General features: G+C 34.5%; 1 protein-coding gene across 39 annotated transcripts in view; it reads right to left on the bottom strand.

Moving 5' to 3' along the window:
- GPHN (gephyrin) overlaps positions 1 to 13,376 on the bottom strand; it is a 366,964-nt gene that overhangs the window by 51,891 nt on the left and 301,697 nt on the right. For 22 of the 39 annotated variants that reach the window (XR_010832041.1, XR_010832042.1, XM_066998532.1 and 19 more), the window contains one exon: positions 2,259 to 2,321. The exons of the other annotated variants lie outside the window; for them this stretch is intronic. Coding sequence is in view for 20 of the 22 variants with exons in the window: in XM_066998532.1 (XP_066854633.1) it covers positions 2,259 to 2,321 (63 nt within the window). In the remaining 2 variants the exon portion in view is untranslated. The remainder of the gene's footprint in view (positions 1 to 2,258; positions 2,322 to 13,376) is intronic. 39 annotated transcript variants of the gene reach the window in all.

The raw sequence follows: 13,376 nt of genomic DNA, 5'->3' as shown, positions 1-13,376 counted from the left end.
CTCTACATGTGATAAATATGTTTAAGCAGAAGGGTACTAGCTGATGGACAGAATCTGATATAAGCAATTTAACACCCCTCCCCCCCAATAAAAAAACAAGATGACTTAAGGACAGATTAATAGAGTAAACTCAAAGAACACAGTGGTTAAAATTATGTGTTAAGCTCCAGCCTAGGCTTATTTTAACAAAAAAATCCACATTTTCTTATACAATTGTAATTACAGTAACTCTGAATCTAGGTCCTCTGTTTTATGATTAGACAAAATACTAACGTAACTGTGTTATGATGTGTCTTAAAATTCCATTACTGATATTTTCGGGTATGACATAGAAAGATTTAAAAAATGGTTAACCTAGATTGAACTGATTCTGAAGATATTTAATAAGCTTTCAAATTGCATAGGCAACTCACAATTGTATAAACAGCTTCTGTCTGGAGCCAGATAAATTTACTTAATTGTTTCTGTTTGGTTAAAAGAAGTGTTATATTCAGAATGAATTTCACAGTGCAATTCTACTTTAAAAAGTAACTGTGTGAGAATGACTACTGGTTTCTCAACAAATCCTCTTCCTAGATGCTTAGCTGCCACTGTGCTATTCCAGATATATTGGTCTGACTCCAGTGAAATGGGAGGATTCACATTGGTCTAATGTTCCGGTAATACAGGATATTTCAAGTTCCATCCAGTTACCATGCAGATTGGAAAAACAATTGGTTTTGAGGAGTATCAGTCCTGTAAACACAACACAGTTTGAACTTTATCTCTACAGAAGCATCGGCTCTTGTTAATTCTTCTCAGGTTTGGAAAGACACCATGCAATAAAGACTGAAGTTGCAAGTTTTTAGACCAACCAATGTGAACAGCAGTTTGTCTTATGACAGGTCAGCTGTCTGAACTGGTAACACTTGAATACAAAGCTCTTCATGTGGACAAACCCCCAGCTGTATACAAGCTAAAGTAAACTTCACAGGAAGACAAACATCTAAGAGAGTATGAACTGAATCCTTCTCTTTTTTACTTTAGTGACAGATGCATTGATAAATTTCAGTGAGGAATAATAATGTAAAACCATGTACAAAAAGTCAAAGAAATGGAATAGCACAGATGACACTGAGGGTGTAATTTCCCTTGCAGAACATTTGTCTTTGCTGAAAAAAACAAAGGAATTAATTTGATTTGGAATTACAGAAAACTTGTTTAGAAAGTGAATATGTATGGTCTGACATTTAATGAAGAATGATACACACTGAACCCCAAAAAGGCTGTCTTCATAAAGGAGCAACCATTTAAGACTGAAGACAGCTGTGCCCACTTCTAAACCTCTTTCTTCTGTTCCACAGCAGCTTGCCCCAAATGTATATTCACATAAAAATTGGATTCTACAGCGCAACACAGTCTACTTATTGTAATGGAATAACTTATGGAAAGTAATGTTGCAACTTAGAGTGGATTATGGTGTCCTTTCCTGAAAAAAACTGTTGTTTAAAACAAAATAAAGAAAAGAAAAAAAAAAAAAACAAAAAGTAACCAAAACCAAAACCTCCCTCCTTCCCACCAAAAATACTACACAAGAAAACTGCAAACAAAATATTAATGATGCCCAAATTTGGCCCAGAGTTGTTTTACCAGATTCTAAAGGCATGACATGGACTCTCTTTGGAAGAAGTAAATATTTATCTGTAATTTACCAGAGGACAATTCTGGACCAAACGGATGGTGTAATGATAGGATAGAAAGCACAAAAAAGAGAGGCGCAGACTGAGAGAATTAGAGAAGCAGGATGGGACGTGGCAAGCCAACAGACAGTGTATGCAAAAGGAGACATGGGCCTATGTGTGTAAGACTACTGTTTAAAATGGAAGAGGCTCTCTTATTTCTCACTGCAAACCATATGAAAAGAGAAAACGAGGAATGTGCCTGCTGCAAAATAACCAAGCAATTCAGCAAACTGTGGAATGAAACTCAGTGAGATAACATAGTCCTAAAGAAAAAAAGGCATAAAAACAAAAATACAAAACACAAACATTTGAAACAATCTACCAAAATAAACTAAGTAAAATATGTGATCCAAAGGACACAGATAAAAGCTACTAGAGAAGGAGGAAAAATGTTAGCAGACAAAGACAGTGCTAAAGAAGTAAAATGGAAGTCAAGAGAGAGTCTTCAACAAAGTGGAGGAACAGAAGGAGCCCAAACCCATAGCGCAAAGCAATGTTTGCGAATGGAAAACAGCTCCTTTGAGCAGTAATAGTTACTCTCGAGTTGTAGCCTCTATTCCTCCTCAGTTCATCTTTAAGCCCTTCCAACCTATAGTGGAGCTAGTGTATGGACAAAAACAAGAGATTTATAATGAACAGAGCAGCTGAGATTTGCAGATCAAATCTTCCAATATAAAATACGTGCTGACAAAGTTTTGCTCTTACAGTGTCCAAATGACAATGGTAACAAAAGACAGCTGGCTTCACACACAGCCTCCTACAGGTCATATTTTAATTCTGTGCACACAGAGGACTTCAGTGACAAATTTAAATTTACTTTTTGATTTCTTACAACCAGCCTAAAGTTTACATTTTATCACTCACCTGATGGGCAACATATGCCGTATGAGAAATAATTTGCTTCCCACAGATTTTAAAAGCAGCTGTGGAAGAGGAATCCATGATAATAAAATAAAAGGCTTGACCAGCTAGACTTGATTGTTTCCCAACCTATGCTCACAGCTGCAGAATACAAACCATATTTTAACATAACTGACATCATAATTCATTATTATGTAATACCTGTTGCTTAATATGAATTGCACATTGATATCCTAAATGCTATTTTAAAACATAACTGCTGTAAAATATGATTTTGATTAAAACCCACCAGTTTTCTAACACATACAGTTTTAGCTGCAAAGGAGCTTTGTATCAATGGGGTTATATGCTTTAAAGTGCCTTTTATCATACTCATTATTTGTATGTTTTACTACTTTGTTCAATGTGACATTTACAAAAAAAAAATATATATTCTTTTCACATCTACTACAAAGTAAAGAATCTGTATCACATTGCACATAGCACCATGACTGACTGGGGCAAGTGATCAGTAATACTATTATTTAATATAATTCTTCTCATTCACAGGCAGTTACAGAAATAATACACTGTGGCTGTCTCTCCTTACACAGGGAAAGTGTAGTTTTATTGTTTCTCCATTCTCGAAACCCTTGGCTCACAACGTATCATGGCAGAAGATACATTCAGGCAGAATGTAATGAAACCCAAAACATTAAATTCATATTACTCTTTCTTTGTTGTTGTTGTCTTTTTTAAAGCAATTTGGATTTTATATTCTTTAAGATATAATTTCATCATGCTAGAATGCAGAGTAAGCCTTCTCCCACAGGCTGAAGCATTAAATAGAAAGTGAAATAAAGTACTCCAAAATAAATTAAGGGAATGGTAAAATAAAGAAACCTACTGACAATTTCTATCTATCAAACATGATTGGTCTGAAAAATGAAATCAATGACTATACTAAATTGGATTTATTTAAGTCTAAATGGTGTGTTTTGCTGCAAATAAAAATCAGTCCACAAAAAAAAATATAGAAAAAGACACAAAGAAAAGTTCATGCTACAAGTGAAAAATTAATGTGAAAAAAAAAGAAAAAAGAAAATTGAAAAAACCCTTTAACACTTTACCATGGTTATTAGGAACGGTTAGAGAAATAACTTACCTTTTTTAAGTCATAACAAGATTAGCACAGAATATTAAGTCAGCTCTTCATTATGGGAGGTACATACAATTAGAAGCCATTGGTTATAATAAATTGCAAACAATGATGAAGAGTTTCCAGCCCAATATGAAAAGCTAACTCTTATGGGAGTACATTTCAACTCAGTTTTACAACATGAAGAACAATTCAGAACAATGACATTAAAACATGATCTATCACCAACAAAAAGAGCTCATTTTTTGATATACAAAAACTGTAGGAGGCTAACCCATAATCTCCATCGTTTATGGGAAAGCATATTGCTCCGCTTTTAGGAAAGCATGCAGAACGTGGAACCACCAGCAGAAACCCAAACATATATACACACAGAGGACAAAGGTACAGGAAAGGGAATGAGGTCGCCAAGCTGTAATGAAGGAAGCAGGATATGCAAAGCACAGCAGCAGCTAACAATTTGAGAACTCTATTCCTCTTAGCTGTCTCATAAATGTCAGACCTGTTTATGAGGTACTCCTCACACTACAAGTTACTTACAGTCTCTGAGAAAGTGTATAACTCACGTAATCTCTACATGAAACTTCAGCAGTATTATGAAGACAATTTATTCTGCAGGACGTGGAAAAGCATGATGTTGCTGCTTTTATCGTGTGCACGTAATTTACTTAAGAGGTAGAATCTAGCCCTACAGTGCAGACCGTGACTATTTCACGTAAATGCTTCTTATAACTTTATAATGCATAACATTCCAGTGGCAAGAAATATCTCAGTGCCACTCAATCTTTACTACATATTGCAATGGCTACATTCTCTTTTCAAAGTGTACTGGGGTTGTTTAGTCTGGAGGAGAGGAGGCTCAGGGGAGACCTTACTGCTCTCTGCAACTACCTGAAAGGAAGCTGTGGGGAGCTGGGGGTCGGCCTCTTCTCACAGGTAACCAGCAACAGGACTAGAGGCAATGGTCTCACGTTGCGCCAGGGGAGGTTCAGTTTGGAAACGAGGAGACATTTCTTCTTAGAAAGAGCAGTCAGGCATTAGAACGGGTTGCCCAGGGAGGTGGTGGTGTCACTGTCCCTGGGGGTGATTAAAGAAAGGTTGGACCTGGTGCTTAGGGTTTAGTGGGTGATATTGGTGGTAGGGGGATGGTTGGACCAGATGATCTTGGAGGGCTTTTCCAACTTTAATGGTTCTATAGTTCTTCCCTCAAATACTGTTTTTCCCCTAAGAGTGTAATGCACATTAATCAGTATCTGCAGCTAAATACATAAAATAAAAATAAAGCAAGAATAATAATGTCTCAAACTGGTATAACAACACTGTAAAAAGTATTCATTTTGGCCTATTAGCCTGTGCAATATATGTAAGGTTAAACTAGGGAAAAACTGAAAAATGTAATGAGATACATTGGCTTCATTAAAAAAGTTGTTTTAAAACTAATCTGAAGAACAGAGAGAATTTGCTCATCATTGAACAGAATATAAAAATGAGGTTGTTAAAAAAAATCACAGCTGAAGTACACCTGGGATTCCATACTTCCGAAAACTTCTAACAAAGTATTTGAGCATTAAATAATGCTATTACAAGCTGCAACCTTCCTATTTCTGGAATGCATCCTTATTCAAACAGTACTCTTAAACTGAGCTGAAAATGCAAGGTCTTCAGAGATGCTTTATTGCCATCTGAACTGGACAACAGTCAGTTCAAAACTAGAGAAATGTTCTTCCTTTGATAATGAAAACTTTTCAGAAAAGGAAAGTGAACTCTAGAAATTTGATAGTAACAAATATTACTCAATACATTCCTAAAAAGGAGAAGCACTGTTGGTGAGATTCACCTCAACAAAATTTAGAAATGAATAATGTAGTAGTCTACACATGGAATTACTCATTCAGAGTCAGTGGGAAGAAGCAAGCAAAAGTCATCTGAAAGCAAAATTATTTTAGGAGCATATTTTAAAGACTTATTAAAGTGTTATGCTTGATAGGCTTTACACTAAAGAAAACTAATCTTCAAATCTTGAATGTATCTTTATATCTTCAACTGTATATTACTAAATTCTCCTTTCTGAGGTTTTTCCTAGTCACCCACCTTTTACGTTAAATTATATTTAAATTTGATCATTGTTTCCCTGTAGACTATAAACGCATACATGAAGTCTTAGGGTCGGATTACTGTTCATCCTAACTGTCTCCAAACAGGACAGTGGAAGTGGATTGATGAACACACCACAGAAACATGAGGGTTGAATTGGTTCATTTTACAGGAGTGGTATAAAAAAAAGACATTATTCAATATTTGGAAAAAAAAAACACAGATCAAAAGGCAAAGTGCAGACTTCTGGGATGCAAATATAATGCTGAATATTAATTTTCTCTCAAATATGCTACTACAAACTGGCAGCATAGACTTCATTGATAGTTGAGAATAAGAAAGAGGCAAAGAGAAAGGAAGTGTGTTATTTCTTCACAGGAATTTTTATGAAAAATTTACATTTGTATAAATAAAAAAAGATTTTGTGTTCTTAAGAGTATGGGACAGCATACAAGTAAGTTATATGAGTAACACTGGAAACAGCATGTTTCTGTGACATTTTAGGGGCTGTTCAGGGCTCATTCAAGATCATACTGTTTTTGTCCAGAGAAGCAATATCAACTATTATACACAAGTCTGCAGAGGATGTGCATCTTGTATAAGCTAATGTCTATATTAAATCAAGACAAAAAAAAATATTGTCAAATAGTTTCTGCACAAACTCCAACAGATATTTCTATTCAGCACTAACAGAATCCATGTGGGATTTATAAGATATAAAAAACCTCTAGGAACAATGCACTTGGGGAAAAAAACAATTCTACTACTTGTATCATTAACTGTGAGCAAGATCTTTAATTTGTTTGAATGAAAATCTTAAGTAATCCCCAAATGCCCTACAAATATTCTTCAATTTGAGAGGTAGATTGTGTAAATATAGGCAGAGTGAATAAATTTCCTAAGAGATATAAGAGAATGAGATTCCTTCTGCCCTTCTTTTTTGCCACAAACACGAGAATTATAGAACAAAACAGAACAGGGTAGGATAGGACAAGGATAGGACAAGGACAGGACAAGGACAGGACAGGACAGGACAGGACAGGACAGGACAGGACAGGACAAAATAGAATAGAATAGAATAGAATAGAATAGAATAGAATAGAATAGAATAGAATAGAATAGAATAGAATAGAATAGAATAGAATAGAATAGAATAGAATAGAAAAGAATAGAATAGAATAGAATAGAATAGAATAGAATAGAATAGAATAGAATAGAATAGAATAGAATAGAATAGAATAGAATAGAATAGAATAGAATAGAATAGAATATTTCAGTTGGAAGGGACCTTCAAAGATCATCTAGTCCAACTGTCTGACTACTTCCGGGCTAACCAAAAGTTAAAGCAGATTATTAAAAGAACAAATGTTTTCACCGAAAAGAATGACATAAAATTAACCTATATGACAGAGATCCTTTGCATTTGCTTCCAATTTCCCTCCATCTTTTATTTCCCATCATTTCTGGGCGTTCTTTGTAGGGAAACAGTTTAGAAACTTGAGTCAGCTGTGTTTTTTCCACAGATAAAAATGATGCTAACTACTGTAGTTCTACTGGCATACAGACATACCTATTACTAAAAGGAATCATAAACTAAGCAATTATCTGTTTAAAAGCAGTAATATGAGAGGAGGAGAAATTTAAATAATTTACCTTAATTGGTGTGTGTGTATACAAGCAGGTGTTCTATATTTTTGAACTCTTGCTGTCTTTATGCTGAATATGAAGTAATAGCAGGCATTTGAGAAAATAATTAAGAGCAGTATATTTAATGTGTAACATTGTACATAGATATGCTACCTGTATTTGTTAAAGAGCACTCATTGGTAAAATAAGTCAAATATTCTCCCTGAATTCCTTCCTTTGAAAAACCCTGTGTGGAGCTTTGAGAATTCTGTATGTTGTGGAATTATCACGCCACCATTCAGTCTGATTTTCACACAACCTCATACCCTGGCAATCTGACTGACACATCAGCCTTAGATGTGTTAGATAGCTGAGTTATATCCTGTCTCACCAGTATTCAGATTATTTCAACTCCTTGCCCATTCCAGTTCAACTGACTTTAAGCTGCTGTCAATCACATGGACTAAAAATAGAGAAGTGATGTATAAAACTCTTGTCCTCAAGTACACTATAAATTACTCCCTAACCTTTAACATACACTAACAAGATTGACATTTTAAAATGTTTCATTTCTATTACAAGCATTTTGCTTTTAAATGAATTTTCATTTGTCTTCACATTTGTCTTCCTTGACCCAGCAACAACCAACTTCAATGCAGCATGAAAACAATCCAATTTCCAAGTTACTGCAAAATAAGGAAGCTATTCTTCTTGAATAGTGTGAACCTCAAAATCACATTTCAAAAGATTTTGTGAATTTCAAAATAAGTTCTTCATTCAAACACACTCAAGTAACATTTAAGTGAAACACTTGATAGTTATGAAACATCTGATCAATATTACTTGTGCAGCCCTGATTTTTCTTTTGACGTGTAGGCATAATGATTTCATTGGAATTATTTTCAGTAGAACTTCTGCATGAGACAAGATAAGGCTATTTCATTTTAACATCTCTGTTCAAAAAGTGGTTTCATGTTTCACTTACTAAACACTATCCAATCTCTGTTCTGAACACAGAATTACGTAGGTCTTCATAGATTTCTCTATTGTGCTTTTTTCTACAATATAAAATGTCCCTGTACACATGAAGTAATTTATTTTTATAAAATCTTTGTGAAGCAGAGGGATATTTTTACCTTACAAATGAGAAACTGAGACATAGAGATGTCTAGACTAAATTTAACTTGACATGCCTACATCTGGATTTATTTCTGAATGCAAAGCCCCTGAGCTGCCATCTATTTCAACTGCATTTGGAGTGCTCAGCATATGTGAAAATCACTCAGTACATGTCTCAGGAAGGACATGGAGAAAATGAGTGCCCCTGAAAATGGTTTAAGAAAGTTTTCCAGCACAAAACATGAAGTTTGCATCAGTATGGAGGCAGAAAATGCAACACAGTCTCGCTTGGTAACTATTCCGGGCTTTCTGCTACAGAACTGTTTTCTATTCCAACAGCCAACTGTCTCACCTGAACTGAAAGGAGAGGGATGCTCCCTTTACTATCCTTAATAAAGTCTGTACTTACAAAAAGTTTAAATTTCAGTAATTAGCTGTTTAGAATCACATCTGACAAAGAACCGAAATGATTTTCCCTTACAAAAAAAAGCATGTTTCCCATGGTTATGTAAAATGACATGATGCTTTCTGCATTAATGAATTCCTGTTAATGATTTTGCTTAAGCTTAACATTTTTATTTGAGATAGGAGCATCAAATTTGAAGGGCTTCAGGTACAAGATCAAGAACCAGTGAATATCAGTATGGAAAATTTTTGAATAATGAAAACGGTGTTCATTGTATTCACTGATGTATATAGTACTTGGACTAAAATTCAGACTTGTACACGTTCAGATATAAAAATGAACATAGCTCTTTTAAATTAACATTTAAACTAGGGAGCAAGAATTATAAGAAAAACAAAGCTTTAGTCTGTGAATCTATCTTCTGAGCAGTAAATTACCAGTACAGTGAACTCAGTGAAGAGCTATGCTTCTGCCTGTCTGTTGAAGCAGAAACACTCACTATATTTCTCTGAGGAGAATCCTCAAAGTGAAATCAGAATCCTCATGGATGAGTAACTTGATGATTTCAGAGAGTTCAAAAGCAATGGAAGGGAGATACTGGAATAGAGCAAATGCTACACTGAAACTATACTATCAAACACAAGTTAGCAGTTCTTTTTGAAAGCAAGCAGAAATACAGAATTGCTGGCAACATGATTTGCACTTAGGATTTTGCTTTGAGCCTCGAAGGCTCAAAAGGATAAGATTTCTTTAATGCTCTCAAATTCAGCATTCCAGATTGCAAAATCCAGCACAATGGCAATCAGCAGCCTCTTCCCAGCAGTTATATGCCTGGCACATCAGGCTGAGCACAGAACATTAATTTGGCTGGGCTTCTTCAGCAGCACGGAATCTTGGAAATTGGTAGAAGAGAAAGGGATATGGAAAATATTGTGAATATGGACACTCCTCTCTTCCAGCTCTCAAGTGAAAAGTGATATGGTAATTAGGCTTAGCAAAAACTTGCTTCCAGGTTACAAAATCGCACTTGAAAAGCTGGAAAACATGAAGATAACATAAGGAGCACTGATGGGAATCCACTGACATTTGAGCTGTATGTAACTGACACTGACACTGTTGTGCATATGTAAACTGATTTCCATGTGTCAAAAACAGATACTGTTCACTAGAGACTCAGACAAATTAGATCACACTTACAGCATTTACATCAGTGGATACTCCAAAAGCCATAACAGAATGTAACAGAAGCTCAGATCTACTTTGATATGATCATCTAGGCTAATTTTCCAGAGACTGTAGAAAATTATCTAGGCTAATTTTCCAGAGACTTCTTTGGAAGATGACTCCAAAGAGTTAGACTGCTGTTGGGAGCTGAACCTAGAAAGCAGCTGCACTGAACGTTATTACTGCTGTAACAGAGTACAAGCGAACGTACGGTTTCTCAAACAACTGTTTAAGTCCAAATGAACAGTGAACATTTTATGCTGCTGAGCAGCTTGCTTCTGGATTAAAAAAAAAAAAAAGAGAGACTGTCTAGAAAGGAATCTCACAGGCATACCTAATCAAGACAGTTTTGATACCATACAGTCTAAGGTATGGTATCTTACAGCATAAGTAAATGGAAAAAAAATTGATTAAATGGATGTAATTATAAGTAAATAATGACAAGACTGCCTCTGGAAGGTGCAACTGTAGATTACACATGTGGGTCTAAACTATAACCAATCAAAAGAAAAATGATATTCATAGCTCTGTGACTTGACCTAATTTGTTTCATCAAGGATTGCACATCTCTACCATAAGGCAGGATGGAATGTCTCCTGATTTTGGGGAAGAAGAAGAAAGGGACAAATTCACATATGGGAATTTAAAATTGAAACGTAAGGACTTATCTTTTCTTGAAACAAAAAGCAAAGAACTTTAAGGTTTCAAATGACGAAGGATGGAAATGATTTCTGAACTACTTGATTTTTATAATATAGAAATGTATATAACATTACCTGGAATATATCTGTGATTTTATTATTCCATTTATTAGTGCCTATGCTTCCTAATTGATACACTGATTTTTTTTGTATTCTCTCATTGACAAATGCACAGTGGGCAAGCATTTTACCAAAATAAAAACAAGCAAAAAGTATTACAAATTTGATAGGTTATGAACATAAGTTCTAAACCAAAAACTTTAATAGGAAATGAGATGACTTTCAAAACCACAGTTTTTACCACTCTCCTGAATGTTAAATAGTTCTTTGTAAAAGAACCTAGTGCTTGGAGTGAATGTAAAAGTACAGAACAAAAAAAAACATGTGCAAAACTTCTATATGAGGGGATAATTTTATTTGACAGAAGTAATAAGGTAAGTACCATGCACAGGGAAGCTGCAGGATTAAGTATAATTTTGCTTTTATTTTGAATGTATGGAATACTGATGGATCTAATTTGGGATGTAGCACAGTGGATAAACAAACTTTAAGTGCATTCAAAGTGCAAGTACAAATGTAGGAAGATATTTGTTAATGAAATTTTAAAAATGAATTGTATTGTACATATCTGTACAGTGACATTCATCAAAATTATTCACTTACACCTTGATCAGATTACTGCTATAGTGCACTCTCCTTCCTAATGTAACTTAAAGATTTCCCATTCCTTCATTTATGATCTGTCATGCCTTTCTTTATATGTCATCTAGTTCTTATGGCAAGAATAATTCTCTATTCTGGTATTGCAGAGAGAATGCTACATAAGATATTTGTGCAGCTGCTGATCCCAATAACAAGAATGAAGATAGAAGTAGTAATGTTGTTTTCTATGAAAAAGGATATTAGATCACTGTTTTTTCATAAAGTTTTGCATTTTAGTTTCCTGAGGAAACCATATTTCTCTAAAAGTTAGAATTCTATTCCATTTGTTTTTCTTAAGCCCAAAGTACTACTATCAGCAAAGCAAAACACAATAAAAAAGTAATTATTTAAATATCAATTACCAAATAGAAAACTTTGACCTCTTGTTCATGTCTGAAAGAGAAAAACCTACAAATTCTATTTAAAACTCACCATTCCATTAGCAACTGTAAAAATATAGCACATAAAAGCATGACTACATCATAACAGTATAACTGTACAAAACCCAAATGATTAGTATATCTTTATTGGCTCTGTTGTGTTCATTTTTGAGCTGTAGATATCACAGAAACACAAAGACTTTTTTTTTTTCTCAAGATATTTTTCCGCTTTTATTTCATGATATTTTTTCTCTTTTCAAGCTGAGGATCTTGTTAAAGACACAGCTGACACATGAGGTAACGTTGTATCCATAAACAAAACGAAAACCTCACCATGAATGAAAATGAATTTTTCACCAATAAAGACAGAGCTAACTTGGAAAAACATTATTTCAAAGTTCAAAGAGCAGCTCCACGGGCATAGAGTTCACAAAGCAATGAGTTAGGCAAATGCAACTTAATGAAGCGGTTTTTCTTCAATGCATTAGTGAATGTATGTCAGATGTTTAGAACCAAATTCTCTATCTGATGGATTTCTGCTTGAAAACAGAAAAGAGAGTGGAGAGGAACTGGTTATACTTATTTCATTTTGTCTCGCTTATCCAAGGTATAGCATCACAGAAATGGAAATTAATTGATCTAAAAAATATAAACTTTGTGCCACTCTTGTCAAGTTTATGCATTATACATTTAAAATAGTTTGTAAGACAAGGGCATAAATACTGAATATAAAACCAGCCTAATAATCTGACCCATAACAAACCCACATAATTTCCTAATTATACCTGAAAGTCTAAAGGCTACGTATGGTATTTCATCTACCTACATTTTCTTAGGATTATGTCATACTTTTCTTGCTGTTGTACTAATCATCTTCAAGAATAGTCCTAGAAACAGAACTTGAACAATATGCAATTCATGGTTCGGACACTGTGTGTGAATGTTCACTTAGAATTTTCCTTTCAATTACAGTAAATCCATAATTATAAAAACAATACTGACATTAAAGCATTTGCTGGTACTTAAGAATTGACTGAACACTCTTTCAGTTATTTGACAATTGCACAGTCAATTACTGTGGTCAAATTTATTCTTCTAAATTTTTTATGTGACAAAGTGGTGCTGGAAATTTATGAGTTATAATATCTGAATAAACTAACTCAAAAATTGCATTAGCTCACTGGTTAGTAATCTAGGGAGAAGTGTTTTTGAAAAAAAAGGTAAGAAACCCAATTTAACAAAAGGACTATGAAGTATAAGGGGCTGCCACAGTCTTAAGCCAGCACAAGGAAGCTGGCATACCTTAGTAGTGTAAGAGAGACAGAAAAGCTTTTTGTTAAGTCCTGGATGCAGAATTTGCAGATAGGCAGCAAATCTGAAATGCTGGGCTTACCACATTAAGGT

This window comes from Anser cygnoides, chromosome 5 (assembly GCF_040182565.1).
Source record: "Anser cygnoides isolate HZ-2024a breed goose chromosome 5, Taihu_goose_T2T_genome, whole genome shotgun sequence".
In the NCBI taxonomy this organism is placed as follows: domain Eukaryota; kingdom Metazoa; phylum Chordata; class Aves; order Anseriformes; family Anatidae; genus Anser; species Anser cygnoides.
This window is presented reverse-complemented; position numbering and strand designations above follow the sequence as displayed.